We start from the raw sequence: 25,495 nt of genomic DNA on the forward strand, positions 1-25,495 counted from the left end.
ATATAAACTGGCGCGCACGCGGATGTGAACGTGCGCCTTAAAAGGCGCCGCATCTGCCGTGCGTAAAAGCCGGTGCTTTGACTACAGGGCGCCCTGGAGATAATTGGTGTCCTTGGAGTTGAATAAGCTCATTCTAAAACACCTCAGGCCCGGGCTGTCCTGGTGTGTGACTGTCTATTGAATAATTGATTCAGAGAGGGAGGGGGCGGTTACTATCAGATCTGAGCATAATGACTTTATATAATTAGCACGCAGCGTTGGGAAAAAACCCAACCCATTTGAGTGTGGGAGTATTTTTTTTTTTGCAGAGAGAGAGAGAGCGAGAGAGCTAGAGAGACAAGAGAGAGCGAGAGAGCGAGAGAGAGAGAGCGAGAGAGAGAGAGAGAGAGAGAGATCTGTGAGGAGGTTCAGTCTGTGCAGAGGAGCTCATCTGAGGGCAGCAGCCGCAGTCTGGGCAGATACAGAAATGCGTATGCCCTGAGATAAGACGCACAGCCACTCTTAATTTGAGGACATCTCTCCTGCCGGAAAGGTGATATTTATATAAATATATATATATACCCGGAGACGCTGGGGCTCTTATTTTACCGAGAAAGCGACTCAATGGCTGTTTCCCTTGGCTTTCTTCGCGGTAATGAGGAGCGGAGCTGAAGTTTGAGGAGCGAGTGTCAAAGCCCTCTGTGTTTATTATCGCTCTTCGTTTTTTTTTTTTTTATTATCTTGAGGGGTCTCCTTGTTGGATTGTTGTTGTTTTTTCCAAGAAAAGGATGGTGCTGGACAAGGAGGAGAGTAAGTACAGAGGACTAAGATACATGTCTCTTTTCTCCGATGTGAATGTGTATTTCCCTTTTCTATGTATGTAGGACAGCAGCACGAAGGTTTTGAGGAGGATAGTGTTCAACTGTGCAGCATGAAATACATTTAAATAAAAGATAGCAGCAAACAGATTTGAATGTCAAACTTCAGAAATACTTTTATGATGATTAATGGTGAAGTTGGCTCCTCCCTATCAGAACACTACTGTTGTATTATTACAGGAACATGACGTTATGTGCCTTATTATGACATTATACCAACATTATATTCTTAAAGGATCACATTTTGCATATATGGTGACCCAACAATAATGTAGTGATATTCACCATTGTGTGTGATATTATGATCTTATGTGTAGTAGATACCTTTTGATTATTTCAATACTGTATACATTCAGTTGACAATCATGATCAGCTTTCAAATTTAACCTCACTGGTCTCTCTTAATTTGTCTCTCTTGTCAATCTGTTTATCACCTGCCAGGCGTGTCCCTCGTGTCCCTCCAGTCCAGAGAGAAGCCGAGGGGCTGCGCCGGCTGCAACGGGAAGATCCGGGACCGCTTCATGCTGCAGGCCTTGGACAGGTACTGGCACGAGGACTGTCTGAAGTGTGCCTGCTGCGACTGCTGCCTGGGCCGGGTAGGCTCCAGCCTCTACACCCGGGCCAACCTCATCCTCTGCCGCAGGGACTACCTGAGGTAAGCCCCCAAACAGGTGCGAGAATGGACTGAGAATGACCCCGGGAGCTTTATATGCAGCTTCAAAGCAAATTGTCCCAGCAAACACTGCTGTCAAGTGCAGAGTTTGCAGTATGTTAATCATGTGTACTGTATAAGATTGAAAGAGCTGAAGCAGACTGTAGATCCACTCCAGATAAGACCTGGTAATTTATCAGAGAAACTGTGGGAACAGAGGTATTAAGTTGAATCTGAGAGCCTCCATTAACAACAGCAGTAAATAGATGTCTAAAATGACTGACTGTGAAAACCACCAACCTTTCAGAAGGTGTGTCATATTTCTTAGAAATAATACAAAACAAGTCCAAGCATGTTTTACCCGGACCTGTTTGGATGAGCTACTTGAGTCTATTTTGAGTCATTGGGACTCCACTCTGTGTATTAACAGTCTTTAGTGGACACTTTTCTGCCTTCTACTGATCCTGAAAAGGGTTTATTTCTCTGGTCACCTAACATTCTTAATGAACATTTATGCCAATTTTACTTATTCTTTAGACAAATAACAGTTGACACAGAAATAAATGAGAGAACAGAGGGTGAAGTTTGCACAAAGATACACAAATTATGATTTAATAATGAACAAAGGGCCAGTGTGTAGCCTTTCGAGGGATATATTATCAGAAAACGAATATAAAATTCACAACTATGTTTTCATTACTGTATAAAAACGTGAAACTAGGAATCGTTGTGTTTTCGTTAGCTTAGAATGAGCCGATTATATCTACGTAGGGAGCAGGTCCACCATGTTTCTACAGTAGCCCACAACGGACAAACCAAACTCTGGCTCTAGTGAGAGGCTTTTGCGTTTTGTTTTACCTCACCTGAAGGCCACCGTAGTTCTCTGACCTACGCTTGTGAAGCTGCGGTAGTGTGAGCAACATGAGTGCGAAATCATGACAACCACCAGCCGCTAAAGTAGCATTATTATGGTATGGACGGCCTCTGAACGAGGTGAACGACGGTACCACAGTTTTTCACTCGACCGAACACGTTAATGCAGTCTTGGAAGGGGAGGAGTGTTGTTTTTTCCCCTTCCCTATTTGATGACACATCTTAGCTTTGAACCAATAGGCTTGCACGCTGATAGAGAACCTCCCTCCCACTCGACTGATTAGTGAAACACAAGAATGTTGTGCCATATTTTCCATGTAGAATAATTGCTCTTTAATTTTACACAAGCCCTACAGTGTGCCTTTGAAGTTTGAAGGAGACTTGCAATTTATACTTTTTTGAGACCATAAAATAATTTTTACTCATGCCGCCATCTGCAATCACACAGCTTGATGCGACGAAATCCTCCACACTGTAGCTTTAAGGACTAGTTCAACGATTTGGAAAATATGTTAATTCGCTTTCTTCCAGAGAGTAAAATGAGAAGATTTACACCACTAACCGAATTAAGAAATAGCTCAACGTTTTAGAAAAAACACTAATTTGCTTTCTTGCAGAGAGTTAGATGAGAAGATAGATACCACTATCATGTTTGCACCGTAATTATGAAACTGAAGCTGGTTAGCTTAGCTTAGCATAAAGACTAAAAACCGCTAGCCTGGTTCTGTCTAGAGGCAAGTTGCCTTGTAAGAGGGGTTTTGTGCCGGAACGTATTTTGTCCTGGATCAGTCATTTCCTAGAGTCTCTTACCTGAAGTGTAATTTATAAACCAACAAGATACATAAAGATTTTAGTTAGCATTATAGGTGCTAGTAAGTGGCTTTTGTTGGCTTTGCGAGAGAGCTAGACAAGCTGTTTCTCTCTGTTTACAGTATTTTATGCTAAGCTAACTCGTCTCCTGGCTCCAGCGACATATTTAGTGGTATCAGTTTCTTAACTTATGGCAAGAAAGTGAATAAACTAACTACTTTTGCTTTCAGTAGGTAATTGAAGTGTCTACTGTGCTTGTATTTAAAGTATCTGCCTTGTAATGGGGCAGGAGGTTTATAACTCTTCAAACCCTCTAAAGATAAGGATGAATGTTTTCAGATTGTCTGAACTCGACCTCTAGTGCCTGTGGATCGTGACACAATGAATTTATGAATAAGTATGTTTTAAATACACTTTAGATTCAAACAGTCTTCTGATCATGAATCACATCTAAACAAACCTAAACCCCCGGCTCAAACGGCCCTTCTGAGAGTTATACAGCCTCCATTTTCTTGCCTGAAATAACGACGTCTGGTGTCAGGTCAGCAGGAGAACTCCTGATATCTCAGCCACATTGCTGAACTCATGTGTTAGTCTCATGTACAATCCAGCTGGATTTGGTTGGAGCTAAGTCTCTCATTAGCTGCGCTGCACTTAGGAGACCAAAACCCCTTTTGACAGTTAAATTGGCTAGATTGCCTCCTGTTTTCCTCATCATTGTGAGGGTGCAGACCAAAAGCCTTTGAAGAGCAGGATTAAAACCATGTGATTTCTTTTAATTGGACCATTAGTAGAGAATTAGCATTGAGCTCCGTTGCCTCGTTAAGGAGGAGGAAAAAGAAAACCCCACCAGGTGCCCGCTCAGGACTCAGGCTCGTTAGATCAGAACATTCGGTTAATTAGGACTCGCTTTTGTTCCCGCGTTGGTCACTCGTTTGATGACGTTTTTTTTTCTTTCATTTGTCGTGTGAAGCTCTGGGAGACACATGCTCGCCTCTCTCCTCCCTCCTTTTTTATCTTGCGGACGTCGTTTTTCATAGCTGTTGCTCACCAAACCTCCTTTTCTATCTGGCCTCTAATGGAATATGGAAATCAGCAGTCGCAACTTATCTCCATGTGTGTCAGGCTCTTAGGGAGCCGTTTGTTCGTTCTTTTAGAGGTGAACGAGAGGTGAAGCAATCTGCTGCTGGTCAGCACCGAGTCACAGACTATTTAAAAACAACACGGGGTTTGTTCTCAGGTAGTGTGAGGACATAGTTCAAATGGTGAAGGATAAATTGCTAGTTTCAAAAAAGTATAATAGATTGACTCAAGTTCTTACCTCTAAAGTCAGTTTTAATGTCCTATTAGGCATAAAAAACACCATCTGGCTTTTAAAGTAAGGGACATTTTCACATCAGTGAATCTCCATTTTTCTGCCATTTATCAGCTGTTGATATAGTGCAACAGTGATTCAAGTTATAAATCCAGTTCATTAAAGCTTTTACAATTGACAAAAATCTCAAGCATTTTAAGTTTCCTGCAGCAACAACAGAGGTTTGTTAAGAATAGATGATAAAAAGTAGTAATCCTGCTTAACGGATGAATATTGAAGGCTAGCTGCATCACCAGGCCTTTGATCACACCGTATATATCAACGGAGCCTAAATTGAGCCACACATACGTTAAAAAAAAAAAAGTTCTTGCATTTTTTTAATTTTTCTATTTTTTCCCACATATTTCTAGATGATTGCCTAAAGGGTTTAGAGATTGCTGCACACCATTTTGAGTAGTTACGAAGAAATGAATTAGGAACACATCGGGTGCCAACTGGTAATTAATGAAACCCTATTAAGTAGTTCCTGAATAACTGTGAATCTAGGTCGAAATAGATAATAACGAGATACTGGAGAACAGACTTTGAGATGCTTTGTTATGAAACTGTATGTGAGGATTAGTTCCTAGATATCTGCATCTGTGTTACTTTAATGCTGCTCTGTTGCCGATTTATATTCAGAAACAGTTGATGAGAATTTGGACACAAACGTGTTAACATAGTTCTTCATATTCTGTTCTTTAACGTATCATTTGATATTTACATTACTATGCAGTCCATTTAGTCCCAACTATTTTCCTGATTAAATAATCTCTCTAGACAAACTTATCTTTTGGCTTATTGACTTATTTTATTCGTGCTTTCTGTGTACCTTTATCTGTTGTTTTATGTTGTTAACCGTGTATTTGCATTCTTTTATTTGTCCTTGTCAGTGAAGCACTTTGTTACGGTAGTTTTAAAAAGGTGCTATAGGTGAAATACATTTATTATTATTATGAGTCAGTTAGATCCTGATTTGCCAATTGTTTCTTGACTCATAATGTTATGTTCTGTTTTCTGAGGTGTTACCTAAAAACAGGCTATAGCAGACTGAAAGATCTCAACAACGTTTTGTGCAGACATTCATGTTCCCCAAAGGATGAATCCCTCAACTTCTCCTTTTAGCGCTGCGCCCTCAGGGAAACATTTAAATACTTTGGTTTATGACCAAAGACCTGCATTGTGTTTAATGCAAATTAGCAAATGCTAGCATGCTAAACTAAGATGGTGAACATGATAAATACCTGCTAAACATCAGCGCGTCAGCACTGTCACTGTGAGCATGTGTGTGGACTCTTGGTCCTGTTAATTAGCTAACATTGGTTATATCAGTGTTATTGGATTTTACTTACATTTAACTGCCAACGATAGCAGCTTTGCATTTTATTTTTTTTGGGGGGCTCCAGATTGTTGACACTACTGCAGTTATCTTTCACTATGTGGTTAGAAATTTCTCCTACTCAGAATTACAACTAGGAGGCTGATGGGAATGTTTCCTCCCGCCTGGCTGCTCTTAATTACGCACAAAATCCATACAATATGATGGAAGCGCTGCAGCAGCAATAAACCAGCAACAATCTGCAGGAAATGCAGTGAAGTTTATCACTTTAAAATAGTATTATTTGCAGAAAAGCTGCATGATTGAGCAACATCTGAGACCCAGTTGCAAGGTTCTGTTGAACTACTTTTCAAGCTTGTCCTCTTTTTTTTTTTTTTTTAGTGGGTTTTTCTTTCCTCTTCACTCTGTTGGCTGAAATGTATCTTAAGTGCGTCCAGACTAAAGGTCTGCTTGTCGTCCTCTTCCCCTCTGCAGGCTCTTTGGGGTGACGGGGAACTGTGCAGCCTGCAGTAAGCTGATCCCTGCCTTTGAGATGGTGATGAGAGCCAGAGACAACGTCTACCATTTAGACTGCTTCGCCTGTCAGCTCTGCCGCCAGAGGTAAGATTAGGGGAGCAATTAGCCAGGGAGATCAAATTCAGTTGACTTATCTGTGGGAGGTGCACTAGTGAGCTCACCGGTCATTATGAGCACATCACCAATGCATTATAATCAGAATGTGATGAGGTTTACAACCTCGAGGGGGTTAAAAACTTTGTATATCACTTGGATTGTTAATCAGCCAGCAATCATGCAAGATTAATTTTCTGATTATCATAGCAGTGCTGAAAATATGCCTGAAATGCTCCTCCGGGAGCTCATGCTTCACTTCGGCTCAGGCAAACAACCGAGACCCAGATCCATATTTTTATACTCTCTCTGCAGGTTTTGCGTGGGAGACAAGTTTTTCCTCAAGAACAACATGATCCTGTGCCAGCTGGACTATGAAGGAGGCCATCTAAACGGCAGCACGGAGAGGCAGCCTCAGTAAGAGGTAATACTCTAAAGATGATGAATAACAGTCTCAGGCAAGCCGCTCTTGACAGTTTGAACTAAAACATGCTCCCGAGATATCTGCAAGATACACAAGTGAGCTCGCAAAGCTCATTCCAAATATGACCATATGTAGACTTCAAAAACCAGAGGCTGCTGACATTATCATCCCAAGATAAGTTGAAGCATATTATCTTTAGAAAAAGGTCTACAGTATGTGACATTCAGTACAGATGCATATAGTTGGAGGGCAGTTTAAGAAAATGGATTGATGTCAGAGCATTGAATCCATTTGAAGCACGTACTTTATAGTGTTTCATACAATACTGCATTCACTTCTGAGAGGGTCCTTACGATCTCTCAGTGAAACGGATAATGAGGTTCACCTTTTAACTCAGCAAAAGAAAAGGATGGTTGTCAACGGTTTAGACTGATAAAGGAGCTCTATTTAAAACATTACATTACATTACAGTCATTTAGCAGATGCTTTTATCCAAAGCGACTTACAATAAGTGTATTCAACATCGGTATTCAAGAGAAATACTAGTCACCAGAAGTCATAAGTGCATCTCCTTTGCTAAACAAGTATCTAAGAGCATAAACCAGAGCAAACGTGGCTTAAAGCAGCGGTGGTTCTCATAAAGCTGTTCACAAACCTACGGAAAGTAATGCACTATAATTTGTTTGCAATCCGAGTAATCAATTTGTATTTAATCCAAGTAATCGTTAACCAGTAGAGGTGACGTGTGGGTGGATGAGTGCGTCTAAATACAATAAGCTTTCACTCGGGGGACCGCTGTTTGTGTCCCGTGTGAAACCAAAAGCTAATGTTGATTTATTTTTGTGTTTCGTATTCGTAACTTCCGCAGTTATTTTAGCCCAAATCACCATCTTTTCCTAAACCTAACCAAGTAATCTTGTTGCCTTATCGCAGGAGCCTGCACAGGCCGATCGCTCATGAAATTTAGTTGGGAAACGCACAAAAAATAACAAAGTAACTTTTCTTAAAATATCATACGAACCATTTGAGGATACGTTGTTTAAAACTATAGTAATATAATGTTTATGCTTAAATTTCTTCTGAATATTTTTAAATATCAACACTTAATCAAACGACTATGAAAGAGGAAACCCATACACGACTATTACCCAACTCCACAGCTCTTAAGCCTCTTTCAGCCCATTGCTTTGCTTTTAAGGTGCATTTACTGCAGAGATTAGTATCACCGCTCACATAAACCCTAAACTCTGACGAAATAAATGTAAGCCAGCTCAGCACCAAAGATAGAACAGAAGCATATTACTGAATGAAACATATGTTCTCACAGATTACGGTCGTAGTTTTAAATACGCGGTTTGTTTTGTTATTGAAGTTACAGTAACTTAAAGTAAGTCAACGTTGATGTTCGGTGTCACACGGGACACGACCAGCGGTCTACTGAGTGAAAGTCTTGAGTTTGTTTGACCCGTCACACACACTGACCTCCTCACTGTGTGGACTTACACACAGTGGGCTTTGATCCGAAAAATATTAGTTGTATGGGAACGTAATGTTTAGTCTGAGACACCGGACATGTGCCTTGTTGGCTCTGAATGTAGAATAACAGGAAGGACCAAATACTCTGAAGCACAAGGTTTTTAATATCATTTACTATCATAAATATGTTGAAACACTAACTGGCTGTTTGATGGTATTTTAAACTAAATTCCAACAACAACTAGATGCTTCATCATTGCTGCTGTAGTTTCAACATTATTAGATTGTGGATTTGAGCTTTAAAAGCTAAATCTTCTTATAACCAGAAAAGAAAACAGGACTTTTGAAGTTCAGATCTTGAAGGTTGAGGTCAATAAGAGCGTGAAATATGCAGTTTCTTCTATTTAAATCTCGTTTTTCAAACAGTTGCTTCTCATCGGAGGCCATGCTTGAAGACTTGAACATATCCAAAGGCTTTCTTTAAAGGTTCAAACAGAAGACAAATAAATCCTGTGGGAGTCCGAGCTCTTCCTTTATAGAGCCCCTCGATGGGCGTGAGCGCAGGGTTTTCGGCTTTGAGGGCAGATGAGAGAAGTTCGAAAGCAAGTGCAGCAGCAGACGCCGCAAAATCCACAGTTATGAAGGTTTCAGGGTTTGCTTTCGGTTTCAAAAACATACCCAGCAGCCCAACCTATCATTACGATACTATCTACAACTACAGTTCATAAAATACACCGCCGCACTGAACACTTGATGCTCTCTGGGAGTGGAGACTTTTTCACTTTTGGTTGTTTTTTAGGTTCCTATAGACTTTATGAGATCGTTTCCTCCTTTTTTTAACCTAAAAATCTTGATACATTTGAGGACTTGACCAACTCTGGAGCTCTCATTCAGTTTCATTCTCCAAATGTCTTTTACTGTATGTTTAGTATGGAGTGCATTAAAATGGGAGTCTACTTTATGAATGTGGGTACGTTGAAGGTTTTCTGGCCTCCAGATGCTGTAACTCTTTCTAACTGTTCTCTGAAGACCCAAACAGCTTTGTTGATGTTGGGAGATTTTATAGATTTATTTAAACTTTTGTCAAAGACTTCATAAATGTGACAACTTGTTTTTTTTACGTGTGTATATTCCTTTTGATTTATAGACTAACTTGTCAGAGTACTGACGTGAAAACAGGGAAATGCACTTTCAATTGCTAAAACACAATTTCTGAAACTAGCACCCTCTTTGTCAAAACTCTACACATAAAAGACAAAAACATACAAAACTAAAAATATCTCACGTCTCTTGCAAAAGTTAAAATCTCTCTCTCTCTCTCTCTCTCTCTCTCTCTCTCTCTCTCTCTCTCTCTCTCTCTCTCTCTCTCTCTCTCTCTCTCTCTCTCTCTCTCTCTCTCTCTCTCTCTCTCTCTCTCTCTCTCTCTCTCTCTCTCTCTCGCCAAAGAGCACACCTGAATCCTATTTATAGTGCTCAAGCCCTAATTGGTTACAGCTGTTTTCACATTCTGGCTGCAGGTGATTTATAATTGAGTGAAGGCGTTTCAGTGACCAACAACACACATAAAGTCTCAAATTTAACATGTCTTCGGTTACATTTCATCTCAACCTTTACTTGTAAAATTGTCAAATTTCGAGCATTAAATTGCCTTTGAAATATAATAAATAATTGTATTTATCCAAAAGAGAAAAATATGTTTTTATAGCGAATCAAATAACGTTTATGTTATTACACTGTTATCAGTGGACACATAAAGCTGATGTTTATTGACCGTCTAATAGCACCACAGAGTGAGCTGGGCCTGTATTTTAAATATATTTTCTTCTTCTCTCTTTCTGCAGATCGTGACGGGACGACTGTGAGCCAGTTGGACTATGAAACTCACAGCAGCAGAGTCCTGTTTAAAGACTGTGGAAACAACACTGATGGGACATATTTTCCACGATTGAACTCTTTATTATAGAGCTGCGTGGAAAACTATCCTGAAAACGTACAATTCTGGTCGGATGGGCCGGAGATCACTGAACTTGAAAGGCTAGATGGATGGAGGGACGCCAGCCACACAAAGCATCCACCGAGTCATCCGTCACAGAAAATACGAAGTTGTCAAACTGAACCGTCGTGGCACGTAGGAAGCCGCCAAACTATCTCAAACTTTTTTGCAAATACGGTTTGAGGAGGATCGACTGCTTCTCCTTCATCTCTCCGAGCGATGCTTTGACAAACTCACCGTAGTTTTGTTTTCACTCTGATCTCAAGCTGGTTTTTTTTTTCTTTGCTTTTTTGTTTCTTGACTAATTAAACTGAATTTTAATTTCAGTTTGTGTGCTCATTATTTATGTACTGAGATGACTGAAAATCAGTGGGGAGAGGAAGTCATTTAAACATCCCCTCCAGACATTTTAGAAGAGATATAATATATATATATATATAATATAACAAAGTCACTAAAGTGCTTACAATGAAGAAAGAAAAATAATAGAGAGTGCTGCACTGGGTCAAGACATGTAATAATAATGATACAAATAACATTGGACTATAAAAAGTAAAAAAACAAACAACTATTGTCCACTTTTAGTGGAAGTTGGTTTTCAGTCTGAAGAGCATCCTGCGGTTGTGAAATATAAATGTACTGATACTTGGTAAAACGAGGACAGGTGTTAAAATTAAAACTCATTAACATGTCATGTATGACATGTTAAGGAGACCATTTACAAGATATGACAGAAAGTAACAGAATAAATGCAAACATGTAGTGTAATGATTGCTGCGTTCAAAACAACTCGACCTACTAAGCTCAACTGACCGTCACACAACCCTTAAAGCGCACATTGTAAACGGTTAACCATCAACTAAAAGGCAGCGTTAAGTATATTTGCATGTATCTAATTAAGATAATATATTACCTTCATGTAGTAAAACCTGTTCTGCATGTAAGTTGATCGTCTCTGAACAAACGTTATTCAGGAAAACGTAAAAGAAAAAAACCCCAAAAACGTATTAGGATGTGCTGCTGGGAGTTCAACTGTGTTAACACTTAAAATGTTACCAAAGAAAGCTCAATTTATCACGGCCGGACATGTTTTTGTTTACGTTTGGAGTTCTGCACCTGGAACGCCTGCAGGTCAGAAGTTGTCCATTTCAGACCTCTGAGTGTTCAAGGCAAAAATAAAATGCTGGAAAAAAAAAAATACAGGCAAAAAACCTAACAGGAAATATGTTAATATATAACTTTATAACATATATATTATGTGTTGTATAAAAAGATATTCATTTAATCTATTACATTTATTCAAGCAGCATTTCCAAACCTGTCCTGCCGATTGTCTTTCCGCATTCACACGTGTGACAACATTTTAGATCATGAGCGCACATTCAAGTCAGAGCCTGAGGACCATAAATAGGCCACAGGTAAACATTTGGTTTGGACAACAAATAACTTTTCCCCTTCATATGTTTTGATGGTGTGTTATGTTTGGAACAGGCATTCGTACGTGGACTCATGTATCATCTATTGACCAGGTATGCACAACCGAGAGCAAATTGTTGGCTTTGCACTGAGTTTTAATTCAATTCTAAAACACACTTTTTGAAACACTCTTTTGAGAATAACTACCCACAGTTTTCTACATTAGACACATCATTCAAAACTAAATGCCTCTGTGCGGTTTGTTGAACCTCGTCAATCACTTGCAGCCAGAATGCACCTGTGAAAACACCTGTAACCAATTAGAGCTGGAACACTATCAGGATTCAGGTTTGCTCTTTGGTGTGAACAATGGAGGCCAGTTCTGGAGAGAGAGTTTGAGAGAGAGAGACGGAGAGAGAGAGAGAGGGAGAGAGAGGCTTTGTTTACAGTTTAAAGTGTTTTATATTTAACACATCAGTGTGGGAAGAGCTCTTTATTTGGTGTTTGTGTGTAAAGTTGTGATGAAAACAGCATTTATATTTATATATATTATAATTATAAATGAGGTGTTGAAAGTTGGTTTTGAAAGTGATGAAAGATATTTTCTATTTTGTGTTTATGTTGTTGGTTTTTGTGTTTAGAGTTTTGACAAAGAGTCCTATTTTCATAAATTTTGTTTTAGCAATTGCAAGAAAATATATATATTGCAAACTGTTATGCCCTGCACACAGAAAACACAAAAGATACATGTACTATCAATGCAAAGGTAGTGCTTTGTGTACAAATCATGGTTTATGTGTTCTGTATTGACTTAAAAAACACTTTTTACAAGAGTTCGTGGAGTTATGCAAGAACTGATTGCGTTCGCAATAGATTTATTATGTTTGGCGTATATATACACGTGTGTGTATATATATATGTGTGTATATATATATATATATATATGTGTGTGTATATATATACACACACATATATATATATATATATATATATACATGTGAGATTAATTGTTTATAAGACATGTATATTATATTGCATAACAAAATATATACATTTTAATAATTAAAGTCTCAGTTCGCTGCATTCAAAACTTTAAGACGGTCCTTTGGCGCCCCCCAGCGGTGAGACACAGCCATTACAACTGCCTCGCACTTCCGGTCCTCAAATCAACAAGGAAGTTCAACCGATGGATGAGAAACGACATCAACCAGCGAACCGTCTCCTCACCGTAAACCCGTCACATATAACTCCGTGTGTTTCCCCCCATCAGGGAGGTGACCGTATACCTGTGTCGGTATGGCGATGTCAACATTTCAGAAGGTGACGCTCGCGACGTGTCTCGTGCTGTGCGTCGCCCTGCTGCTCCCCAAAATGCTGTTGTCCGGCGGGAGGAAGGATGCTGCTGACGGTGCGTCACCTTTTCACGGTTTCTCTACGTCGTTAGCTCGATGTGTGGTGGCTGTTCAAATAGATGATTTAATCTTATAATGTATTTGATTCATCTATGGTTATATTTTGTATATTTATTAGTTATTTATTTCGTAATTTAAGCCACATTGCTTACTGAACATCACCGGTGTATCCTCTTGTAGTTGCACTTTCCTCCCTGAAGAGGGCGCCAAATACACTTGTTTTAATTTACAAGAAATGTACACAAAGATATAATTAACTATATAACATCTAACATCTTAATACAGCAGTCATGCAAATAAATCATATCTTTATGAATATTATAATGTACCGTTTTTGTTGGAATTGTTTTTGAAAGATGTTGATTAAACTGCAGTTTAATCTGAGGCAGAGAAAATATTATATCCTTCACAAAAAGTAAGATTTATTGTATTTTATTTATTGTTGTAGGCTGGATTATACATAGACTATTGAAGTAAAATATGTTTTAATTAACGAGCCTGCAGTTTTTTTTAGTTTTTCTATTCTAATGAGTAGAAATAAATTACGTCAGTCCACTGATATCTGGTTTTCAGGCATTTAAAGAACTCAGCACACCCAAAACAATTCCTGAAAATGTTTTGTACTTCAGATTGTTCTGTACTCAGTCATATTTTCCACAGCTCACTCCCGGGTAAATCTTCCTCCTCTTCCTCACATGTCAGGTTCAGGTCGCTTCCCTTCGATGATGCAACGTCAGGCGGCTCCGGAGGGTCGAGGCCAGAGGGCCGCAAGCTCCAGAGCCCACAACACCGAGGCCACAGCCAGGGCCAAGGGAGCGGGGACGGGGGTGGGAACCGGGGGCAAGTCCAACCTGGCAGGACAGATCATCCCGGTGTACGGCTTCGGGATCTTACTCTACATCCTCTACATCCTGTTTAAGGTGAAACACCGGACACTCAAACACAACTTCTGCAGGAGGAACCGAGCAGAAACCTTAACTTATTCCACAAGGATAAAACATTTGATGTTAGTGTAAAATAAATAGTAAATAGTTTGACATTATGTTTGACATTTGGTTAAATGTCGGGAGTCTCCACTGCCTGGATACTAATACTATTTTAGCACTGAAGGAAACGTGTTTGTTACAATGAGTGTTGGAAACTGTATTGTTCTTCTTGTTAAATTCTTTGATCAGACATTTAATTATTCAAATAAATAAAAAAATTAAATTCTTCTTTTCAGGCAAAGTTTCGAGACAGCTTTGTTGTGTTAAGACAATATTTAACATTTAAGAAGTTTGGCTTGTTTTGTTAAAATAAGGTTTGTTTAGAGTCATCTTTGTATAAATTATCCCCAGAAAAGTATAGCTTTAGTGTCAACATACAAACTTACATTAAGAAAGTAAAGTAAAATGAAACCATGAAGGAAAATAAACATTTTAGATTACAAAATGAACAATAAGGCAGAAACTAGAACTGTCAGTGTGTCCGGTTTAAATACAAACAGACTTTTGTTTTGAGTGTTTTAACCCCGTTACTGTCTCTCTTACTGTCTCTCTGTCTCTGTCTCTGTCTCTCTTACTGTCTCTCTGTCTCTGTCAGATCACATCTAAAGGGAACAACAAGCCCACAGAGAGCAGATTTTCTTCGGTTCGCTCGGAGAACAAGAAGAGAAAGATCAGTGAGTATCATTCAGGTCTCATTAAAAACAGCTTAAAACATTTTAATTGTTATCATCCGATGAAAGAAAACAGCTGGGTCTGATGAGGAAAAGTTAGTTTAAAATAGTGAAAGTGTTATCACGAGTCCAGTGAAGCATCTTAAACTTCTTTCCTTGGTTTATTTCTTCAGCTGACTTTGAGTTGGATCAGCTGCAGGACAAGCTGAGGGAGACCGAGCTGGTGATGGAGAACATCGTGTCCAACGTCAACCACAGTCCTGACAGGTGTGTGACGTTAACGGAGGAGTCATTTCCTCCCTCTCTTCTCTAAAGTTATCTCAAATGTTTTGGTAGAAACGATGACGTCACACAGTCACACCATCTGTTGCTTAAGTTTAGGACGGTTTGGTTCTGTGATGCAGGGTGAAGGGCGTGACGGCGGATCAGGAGGAGAGTCTCCTGCAGCAGCTGACGGAGATCACTCGGGTGATGCAGGAGGGCCAGCTGATGGAAGACATGGCACCACAGAAGAAGACCCAGGAGGACTGGGAAGGTATACACCAGGCATGTCCAAAGTCCGGCCCGCGGGCCAATCACGGCCCGAGGTCAGATTTTATACGGCCCGCGCCTTCTGTCTTAAAATGCATTATTTATGGCCCGCCAGCACAGTCAAAACGGAATGAATAAATCATACAAATTCAACATGCAATTCCTCTTTTCACCTCATGGTGGCAGCACCACTCTGTAACTGTCTGGCTTTTTTTAATTGTCTACTCTAAACAGACGTGAGTACAGCTTCCTGCTGTCGCAGTGTTTTAGAAATATTGATAAGGCAGGGTATGCTAAATGCTGCCTCTGCTCCAAGGAGATGAACTACAGTAACAAGGGCTCACGTGCCCTCTCATCACACTCCCAGATACTGTTCACTGTGATGACCACAGCCAGGGTACTTCCGGTCCCAACAGGGCCCTGAAGTAATGATAGAGAGGGTTAAGGTGCCTGTATCTTCATTTCAGCAGGTTGCTAATGCAGAGGTGTGTATAGATCACAGCTATTACTTTACTCTTCATTCTAATTTAAATAATTGAACTGGATTGAATGCATATTATTTGCAAATAGAAGATAGGCCACAATTCTAACAGCTTTACAGTAACAGTGGAAGTTAATACAGTAACGGGGTTCAATGAAAACTAATCACTTTATTTGTACAGGCGATGGTTCTCGCTACTCTTGCTATCTTTGTTTTTAAATGACAAACTTTTGAAAATGAGACCTCGTTCTCAATGGATTTTGTCTACATAAAAGGTTAATAATAATAATAATAGATTGAAAAAAACTATCCAGCTGTTCAACCAGAGCTGAAATACTGATTAATGACTGAATAATAAATTAGTTTTTTGCTTAAAGTAAATGTCTTATCACTTAATTTTCTTGCTACATTTTAAAGATCACATTTAAAATAAAATTTTAAATGTATCCTTGCTGTGTCATTGAAAATATAATTATTAAATAATAGTGTATGTATAGGCAACTTGTATTGTTTAAAATAATGTCAGCAGGGACTGTTGGCCCTTGGGCATCTTCACATTATCAAATCTGGCCCTCTTTGAAAAAAGTTTGGACACCCCTGGTATACACCAACCAGCGGTTATTTTATTTAGACATATTAATAACATGAAACTCATGTACGTTTTTACAATCGTGTACCGCCTGCTGACCAGTGTTTCCCCTCGTCTCATCAGAGTATGAGACAGAACTTTAAGCGATTGTAAATGTTTCTAAATCTTCTATCAGGTAGATAAGTGATGACCCGAGAAGCCTAGCTGCTGTGTTACACCGTCTTAGTGATGTCAACATTTTCTTCAACAAAATCAGAAATCACATTATTCAGTCCACTGCCAGAAACTCAGGAGTACTACTCGACTCAGATTTAAGCTTCAAACCACAAAAGTTGTTCCTTTTTAAATTAGAACCATCTTCAAAATCAAACCAACCCTCTCACACGCTGACCTGGAAACAGTCATTTTGGGCTTTTATCTTCTAAAGACTTGACTGATGGAACTCCCTCCTCTCTGGCCTCCCAACGAGTTCAGAACGCAGCAGCGAGGCTTCTCTGTGGTTTTAACGGACGACATCACATCGCCCCGATCCGAGCTCCTCTTCACTGGCTCCCTGTTCGTTATTAGCTCAGAGAATCAGAAATCTGGTTCAAATCACCTCTTAAAATCCATCTTTACTGCTTTAATGCTTTCTTTTTTTATTTTAATTTAATTATCGCATGGATTGGTTTTTATGTTACCGTATCAGCGTTTAAATTGTTTTATTACCTCGCTTTGTCTGCCAAAGCACCTTTTATAACTCTCTGCATTTATAAATAAAGTTATTAGAAGTCGATGAATTGATGGCTCGTTAACTTTCTCTCTAGTTCCTGCAGATTACCCAGAGGAGCCTCAGCAGCAGTGGGAACATTCCCACTGCTGCTGTCAGCACAGCCAGCAGCCCCACAGTCCACAGACGGAGACGGAGAGGACACAAGCCGACGGAGCCGACCTGGAAGAAGCTCCCGGGGACGTCGCGGGTGGAGGAGATGCTGCTGAGGGAGCAGAGGACCTGAATAAAGAGGAAGAACCAGGTTTCACAGCGGTGAGTGAGGAGGACGCGGGTCCAGAGAGAGATTTAGGTGCCAACGTCGAGGCGGACGCGAGTGAACGCAGAGAAGGAGCGGGAAAAGTCGAGCCGGAGGAGCTGGAGGTCACGCTGACGGTGACGTCCGTGATGGAGCAGAAGAAGCTCACTGGGACGACGGAGACAGAAGCTTCCTGCGGCGCCGTCAGGCGGAGGAACAAGAGGAGGAGAGCGAAGAAAGCCTCGCACTGACTCTGAATCTGGTCTCATCAGAGGGGTCCTGTTAGTCTGCCTCGTTTAGCTTTACTTGAAGTGAATAAGTGGGTTTTATAGGACTAATATCAGCTTTGTCCACTGACTACTAAAGGAAAGAATATAGTTTATCGTCTTAAAACATCACACTTAAATATTTCTTAAGAAAAATCCAGGGCCTCATAAAACTATCTAATGCGTACATTTATAAAGTGTTTTTATTCAACATTAAGATGCTTCCGGGAGAAGATTAGATGTAAAAAAAAATGTGCTCAGAATATGAACACAAACCCAGTGTTATATTTATTATATTTCAATTGTCTTTTTGCACAATCAACCTCTTTTCCTCTAAAATGTTTGATTTACATGAAGCGCTTGAACGGGTAGTTTTAATATTCATAAATGAATTAATACATTTTGAAAACAGAAAAGTCATTTGCAAAGAAAGGAAACTGATGACATGTTGTGGTGTTACTGGCACCTCTGTAGGTCAGTGAGGTGGTTTATTGTGATTTTAGGGACCCGGTCTAAAGCATCACAGTAACAACAGAACGTTTTTCAAATAGAAAGTATTTGTTTATGGTCTTTCAATACTATCTGTATTTTCAATAACTCCAGAATTGTAATTCTCACCCATAAAGTAGGAGACGCCCTCACGTTGTCTGGAGCTCCAGCAGACCGGATGTAACTGCACGCGTTGAGCTCCAACGATACGACGCTCCACACGTGTTTAACCTGCTGCCGTCGTGATGAACACGTTTAGATGAGACAGTCGATGCACCGTAACTTAAAGATGACGCAAAAAGATGTCAGTCTTCCCATGACGTGTTTGTGACGGAGAAGTCTTTTGTCTTCTGTGTTGAACGTTTTAAGCTTTTAAAAACAAACCTGTTTGTGTTCTAAATTAGATTTTTACTTTTATAAACTGAATTTATTTATTTTAAAGAGCACATGGGCATTCAGATCAGTGATTAAAATACTGTGGAGAAACTAAATAAAATGTTCTGGGTTCTTAACTTACTAAAGGCGTTGTTTTTTATTTGTACTTGTAACAAGATCAACATTGTGAAACTCAGAGGCTTTGTTGCTCGTCCAGACACTGAACGTGTGTTAAGTAGCGACTCTTTAAATGAGGAGCTGCAGCACAATTGAAAAAAAGAGTTTATTACTTGTATAATGGTACATTTTGCTCATACAAAAGCAACATCACGTTGGTTGATGTTAGCAGGATATTTTGGATTGACGAGTGGCACAACAACAACAACAGCTTCCCTCCCCCCTTCTCTAAGATTCACTCTGGTGAGTTACAGTTAGGTGTCAGGTTGGTCTGGGTTTGTGCCCGCCCCCTCCAGGTGACAGGAAGTGGTCCGCCTCAGTGCTCCATCGGCTCATCGGGTACCTCTGGAGCGACAGCGGGTTCATCTGCAGGCGGGGCGACCTGACGCACAAACAAAAGTGAGGTTTAACGCACAAACATCAGGAAATTAATATTAAATAAAAACACCAAAAAACGGGGAATCTGAGACGTTAAAAGGGATGCATCTCTAAAATTTCACTTTCAAGTTCTTAACAATAACATTGAAGATATCTGCCTCGACCTCAGAACGTGAGAATATTTTATGACTGTAAGTCACCAAGCGATGACTAAAGAGCAGGATTTACATCTTACACTGTGCCGGCTGTCTAACCTGATTTAAATACAATACAAACACTTCAGAAGATACAGATCTCTGGCTTTGCACTAATCGTGTGGAGAAGAAAACCAACAATAACTAAAATATAACAAAGAACGAGTCCTAACCGGACTTCACAAATGCTCTTGCAGTACCTTTCTCTGTGGCCTCTCTTCCAGTCCCTCCAGGAACGGGGCAACGGCATCATCGTCATAAATGACGAACTCCATGTCCTTACCCACAATGCCGATGGAAACATTCTGAAAGAACGACAAGCAGACCTGAGAACGTGCCTGAACGCCATCACATTTAAAAGATCATCAATGCCGACGAGGGTTGAGCTTTGATAACATTTAGGTTTGCTTTGATCAGTTGAAATTAAAGTTCTCAATAACATTTGAAGAACAAAAACTAAAAGCCATATTTCACCTATTATGTGAGCTTCAGAATTCACATTTATCCCACAAACCCGAGCTTAACGCTCTTCACAGAGCTGTCTGATCACAGGCAGACCAGCGTACGTCTGGTTTAAGAGACAGACGACTAATCTCTGGTGTAGCAGAGCGGCAGACCGGAGTGGAGAGAGTCGGGTACCTTGGTGGTGAGGTCCTGCTCGGCGGGGAGGGTTTCTCTGAGAGCGCGGAGGCCGTGCTGGACCAGGTCATTCAGATTAGCTGAGAACAAAACAATACTTAATTCAAGTACTTCCACTCAATACAGCAAGAGGAAGACACAGTGAAGTACTGTCGACGCACATGTTTGAACTAAGAAGATGCTAAAAGAAAATCTGAGAACAGTGATGAGTAAATATGTCAAGAGTTCATCTAAAACTGTCATCATGCATTTAATAACCAGAGGGGAGGAAGGCGAGTGAAATGAGCTTGGTCTTACAGTCGGAGAACTTGTCCATGGATCTCTCCAGGTAGGTGCGAGCAGACTGAGAGCGCGCTCCGATGGACATGGCTTTGCAGTCAAAGTAGTTGGCTGACGGGCAGGTCTGGAAGATGTGAGGTCCCATGTCCTGGGTGAGGCGCGACAAAAACAAACAGGAGCTACGGTCAAACCTTTTCACAAGAGAAGAACACTGTAGATAAATAAACTAAATGGAAACTTACATCAAAGCCAGCAATGAGCAGTCCAACGCCATAGGGCCTCCTTCCATACCTCTGTGTTGGGATTTGGGTTTCTGAAGGATCGGTTAAGGATCACTGCTGCCATTCACAATCATTTTTACACAAGGAGAACTGTCCATTATAACCACTGAGTAATGTATATTTTAAATTACAGAGATTCAAGCTAACATTCGTGAGGATACTGCTGCCAATAAGAGAGACGAGGCGTGACGTGGGGAGGGGCCTGTCGAAGACAAATCTCGAGTCCAAGCACTCCTGACGCATGAAGTTACTGTGGAAGACAGGACGTTAGTGTGATATAGATATTAAAAAACAACAAACTCTATTCAGATCCTCAAGGCAGCCGGGACTCACCACAGCAGTCTGGCGTCAGCAGTGAGTCCAGCAATGGAGATGCCGATGTGGTTGTCGACATTGAGGATCTTCTTCTGGTGAGCAGCCAGTTCAGACTGGGCTCTCTGCAGAGACGTGAAAACATCAGGCGTGAACTAAACGCGGTCCTTTGACTGGCGCTAATAGTCTGCTACATGCTTTGCAGTGTCTTCGTATGTTATAATGCATTCAAATGTTCCATTAAATGACAGATATCCCACATTTCTTCTATGGTTTGCTGTGTCTCCAAATAAAGACAGGAAACACTTGACGTTGGAATGAATTTAGGCTCAAAACATTATTTAAATGTAATAAAGTCTTCTTCTCGAGAGAATACTCCACTAGGAGCATAATCACTGACAGACGAGACATTGAACTGAACCTTTAGAGCCACCAGGACTGCGTGGGATTTGGATTTGAGTCCCACAGTTGCAGAGCCTTGCTTCACTGCCTCCATGGCATACTCGATCTGATGAATACGACCCTGGAGCGACACAAACAAGAATCATGTTACAGTGATACATACACATTTACCTTTCTCAGAGCAGTCAGAGGTAAAGCAGCGACTCACCTGCGGGCTCCATACCGTCACGTCGTTGTCGTACTGATTACGGAACTAAGGATACAAAAAAACAAGCCATTATTTGAAAGTGATAATTTACATCATTACAGAAACACAAGAGCTGAGCTTACATAGTTGTCGTGCATCATCAGCGGTTTTCCTCACTACTTGACACGAACACCAAGTGACGACTACACAGGGCTCTGTGTCGGTCTTCATTCTGGACTTTTCTAGACTCGGGTATTGAATTTCTACCACGACTGAATAATTGATAAGCCCAACTTTGTGTACAGCCACTTACCAAATAGAGGCGTGACGTTAATGATGATTAATACATAAGGTTAGCGACATATGTCAGCATTAAACTCTTTTAGCTAATCTCAATCCTGCAGAAAGCTAGCTGACATTAGCTGGATGACATGGAAACTGTACGAAAGTTTGTTGTATTATTATTATATTACTACAGTGAACGGTAACTGGAGTTTAATGTATTGTAATTCACTAAATTAGTTATTATTCTGAAGCCAAAGCCAGGTCACCGGAAGTAAAACGAAAGTAAAAGACTTGACACTAGCTAAACGCAGCCTGAGCTGGCTAGCACCTGCTAGCTACTTAGCTTTAGCCTGCTAACTAATCAGCAACGCATGTTACGGTATTGGGGCGCTAAATGTAAATGCTTCGGGTTATTAACAGACGTTGTTTAATGCAATATAATCCGATACATATTAGCCACGAACCGATTATTTGGGTCATACGTCATTTAGCCGGCATGAACGTGGCTAACGTTAGCAGCTGACGGTGTTTTGCTTACTCACAGTGCAGTCAAAAGTTAGCTAGCTAACGTTAGCTTGGTGTGAGTAAATTAGCCCTGTTTTCTAGTTTTTTTGATCAATTATACAACACGAACACGCTGTGCGATTTATTTACTGTATCAGTGTTTTATATATATCATGTGAAATTGCTTAACTTCATTAAAATATCATTTACACTTACCATCTCTGCTTTAAGTGTCTCCTCCGCCTGCAACTGTGATCTGAACTTGATTTATTTTCCTGGATGCGACGTCAGGGAAAATAGTCGAGCCCCGATTGCAAATCAGTGATCGAGTGGAGTAAAGTTGTGGCTGTCTGTAAAAAGACACACACACAAAATACACGATATTTTGTCATATCATCCTACGATTTAAAAAAGATGAATGTATATATGTATTTTTATATAATCAATAAAGAAGACAACATTAAACATTTACATTCATACAAACGCAAAAACATTTCAAAATCTACTTAAATTTGAGATAAAAAGTACGATGATCACACTCAGTGATTTTATTTAGTTATTATTAAATGGTAAAAAAAAAAGTTAAAGTAATTTCCTCCCTGAATCTATTCGTTCTTGTTTTTTTATTTCTTATCTGCACTGACCGAACAGGCGCAATGTTTGTGCATCGCCACTAGGCGGCAGCAGTAAATTAGAAGAAGACACACTGGTGAGTCGTTTGGTTGTGGACGTTGACGTGAAACACACATTTCTGTTGCAGAGACACAAAGAGACAACGGTGGCTGTTTTATACTTGCATGTAAATGTCTTTCCATGTCTGCAGAAAACACTTATAGAGAATTGAGATTAAAATATTGAAAATTCACTATTTCCTTTTTCTTTAAAAGTAATTTAAACAGATTTACAATGACCGGACGCTGTTCCACTATCTGGGTTGAGTTAAATTCAGTTCAATTTAAAAGTTTATGTTATCGTTTCAACTTGAAACCGACTCTTTTTTTCTTGGTCCTTACTCAAAACTGTGATGCACCAGTTGTAGGTAAAGTCACGGGTGCACAAATTAAAATATGCAACTAGCAGTTGAACTTTCTGTAGATGTATGAGATATAATGTCCACCTTCTTATTTGTCAAACAAGCTAAATGATTCAGTCATTGAATGTATGGATAAATAAACAATACAAGCAATCGTGTAGATACATTTGTGGAAACTCAAAAGCGGTTTATGTGCTGTCTGCTTCTTTAAAAAGGTAAATGTCACCCATTTTAATAATTCACATATGTTATTTCTGTGCCACGGAGCACTTCGGTCAATACTTCTCATCCACTGAGCATTTCTAAAAGCTGGAAACTGGAGACAACCTTTAAACTGGAGTGCAAGATCTGTCTGTCCTCTGCAGACAACCAACTGTGGACTTGAACCAAAATAAGGCTTAAAAACGTGTTAGTATAGAGTGAGCTGTGCTAAAATATTAATTTCATTTTGGTGAAATGCGGCTATCATTTCTTTAATATATATTATACTTAAAGTAAATTTTTCTGATAAAACTTCTGTACTTATATTCAAGTAAACTCTTGAATTTGACTCGTTGTAGAATGTTTCTACATTGGGGTCATTCTTCTTTTCCTTCAGGGTCTGAATGCTTCTTCCAACACTTCTGAGTCCTTTTTGTAAAATGGACGAGTTGTTAAAGTTATTGTTGGAATAGTGGGAAACACGTCCTTTAATGGTTCCACTGTTGTTGGATATGATATGGCTGTAGAAGAGCTCCACAGGTGGAGAGATGCCGACAGGTGAGCCTGTAATAAATGATGTATTCCACATGCATTAATACCGAACATCCTCTGTGGTCAACTCGTTCTAGGCTATCCTGGTTTACAAATTGGAACATCTTTTTTAATTTCTCCAGGGAGAATTTCTCAGAGAAATGCCCGCTGATGCCTCATCCTCTCTCACATCCTGCGCCGTGTTTAGTTTTAAGCTTTTTTAATGATATCTGATGTACCCTTGATCCAGGAGGAAGAGGAGGAGGAGGATGAGGAGGGTGGGGGGGGGGGGGGGGGGGGTGAAGATGAATTAGTAGGGCTGTGCTGACGAGCTCTCCTCCTCTGCCAAGGCAGCGGCAGCACGGCGGCGGCCATTACATCAGCGCGCCAACCTCCTCCTTTGTGATTGAGATTGTAGGGGCTGTGCTGAGCTCAGCAGGTTTTTGTTTTTTTTCCTGGGGGCCTCATTTAACTCTGCCAAACGGCCCTCCGTTTAATTTTTCAAATGGAGAGCAGCCTGAGTCACTGTGGGGTGGGTCCAAACCACACTGTGGACTCGGCGCTGGCACGTGGTGGCGGAGGGGGAGACGAGGGAGGCGGAGGTGTTTTAAGGAGTAGAAGAGAGTGTGAGCGCTCCCATTCCTCTACCCATTCATGGTTTTCAGCTTGTGTTAATCTCATGGGGAAAGAGTGAACTGCTGCCGTCACAACTTGAGATTTCATTCCTTTAGGTTTCTTTGAATAAGACTATATTCATGTGATGGCATCAGCACAGATTCTTCTTTTCTCTTACTTTCTCGTGGCTTTCACCTGAGCTACAGGCTAACACATCAGCAGTGCATCTTTACTAAACAGAACTAATTCTGCATCCCAAGTGGCTAAATATTGCACAACTCTCCTCTTCTTGTTGCTTAAAGTAGGTCAGCGATGTGTTTTAGCCCGGAATACGACGGGGGTAATAGGCGGGAAAAGGTGGCGGCTTTGCCAAGGTTGCATTAAGCCGGCGGCACTCCTGTAACGAGGCGGGTCAGGGGTCACCAGCCGCACAGCAAATGTAGGAAAGCCCCTCCCCCCTCCATATATACATTACATGAACACCGTGTCTCGTCATTGGCATCAAAGTGTCCGACAGCAAAGGCCGGCGCATACGTATGAGAGACGAGGCGAGGTCTCGCAGAGAGACCGTGTTCGCTGCCGTCAGTTTGACGAAAGCGCTTCTGCAGCATTTCAGTAGCAAATGGCTGAAGAGGCGTTTTTCCTGGCACAAAAAAGAAATAATTAAAAAAATGCAGGACTTTGTGAGGCACTTAATAATATCAGCAGGTTGATAGATAGTCTCTTTGCTCAGTCTATGAACCTAAGAATAGACAGCCAACACGTTTCAGACACAGGCTTTTTAAAATGTTTTTATGAAGCACACAACAGAAGCTGCTTCACTTTAAACCACCTGATGCCAGCACACATGCATACATACTGGCTTTT

At 40.4% G+C, this 25,495-nt stretch overlaps 3 protein-coding genes across 3 annotated transcripts; 2 read left to right on the forward strand and 1 right to left on the reverse strand.

Moving 5' to 3' along the window:
* Nucleotides 1–425: 425 nt before the first annotated feature.
* On the forward strand, nt 426–10,713 carry LOC306699205 (rhombotin-1-like). Its single transcript, XM_079163746.1, has 5 exons — nt 426–789; nt 1,299–1,512; nt 6,360–6,485; nt 6,810–6,918; nt 10,236–10,713. Exons 1-4 carry the CDS (start codon nt 768–770, stop codon nt 6,913–6,915), a joined length of 468 nt encoding a protein of 155 aa, XP_079019872.1. The 5' UTR covers nt 426–767; the 3' UTR covers nt 6,916–6,918; nt 10,236–10,713.
* Nucleotides 10,714–13,099: 2,386 nt separating this feature from the next.
* On the forward strand, nt 13,100–18,695 carry ric3b (RIC3 acetylcholine receptor chaperone b; the record flags this gene model as incomplete). Its single annotated transcript, XM_079162617.1, has 6 exons — nt 13,100–13,211; nt 13,918–14,135; nt 14,797–14,875; nt 15,046–15,139; nt 15,277–15,407; nt 17,280–18,695. The coding sequence occupies 6 exons, from the start codon at nt 13,100–13,102 to the stop codon at nt 17,729–17,731; spliced, it is 1,086 nt and encodes a 361-aa protein (XP_079018743.1). The 3' UTR covers nt 17,732–18,695.
* A 179-nt stretch (nt 18,696–18,874) lies between these two features.
* psma1 (proteasome 20S subunit alpha 1) lies at nt 18,875–22,527 on the reverse strand. The gene is made up of 10 exons (XM_079162509.1): nt 22,465–22,527; nt 21,481–21,525; nt 21,292–21,393; nt 20,892–20,995; nt 20,720–20,808; nt 20,520–20,590; nt 20,296–20,425; nt 19,999–20,078; nt 19,560–19,664; nt 18,875–19,169 (listed from the first exon to the last, which is right to left on the reverse strand). Exons 1-10 carry the CDS (start codon nt 22,465–22,467, stop codon nt 19,104–19,106), a joined length of 795 nt encoding a protein of 264 aa, XP_079018635.1. The 5' UTR covers nt 22,468–22,527; the 3' UTR covers nt 18,875–19,103.
* Between the last annotated feature and the right edge of the window lie 2,968 nt (nt 22,528–25,495).

The sequence above is a fragment of the Pholis gunnellus genome (assembly GCF_910591455.1).
Source record: "Pholis gunnellus genome assembly, chromosome: 7".
In the NCBI taxonomy this organism is placed as follows: Eukaryota; Metazoa; Chordata; class Actinopteri; order Perciformes; family Pholidae; genus Pholis; species Pholis gunnellus.

Coding starts and splice junctions, on each gene's coding strand:
- psma1 (XM_079162509.1), bottom strand. Junction 21,394..21,480: donor TGACGGTATGGAGCCCGCAG/GTGAGTCGCTGC, acceptor GTGTCGCTCCAG/GGTCGTATTCATCAGATCGA. Junction 20,809..20,891: donor GCTGACGCCAGACTGCTGTG/GTGAGTCCCGGC, acceptor TGTCTTCCACAG/TAACTTCATGCGTCAGGAGT.
- LOC306699205 (XM_079163746.1), top strand. CDS start 768: ATGGTGCTGGACAAGGAGGAGA. Junction 790..1,298: donor GGTGCTGGACAAGGAGGAGA/GTAAGTACAGAG, acceptor ATCACCTGCCAG/GCGTGTCCCTCGTGTCCCTC. Junction 1,513..6,359: donor TGCCGCAGGGACTACCTGAG/GTAAGCCCCCAA, acceptor TCCCCTCTGCAG/GCTCTTTGGGGTGACGGGGA.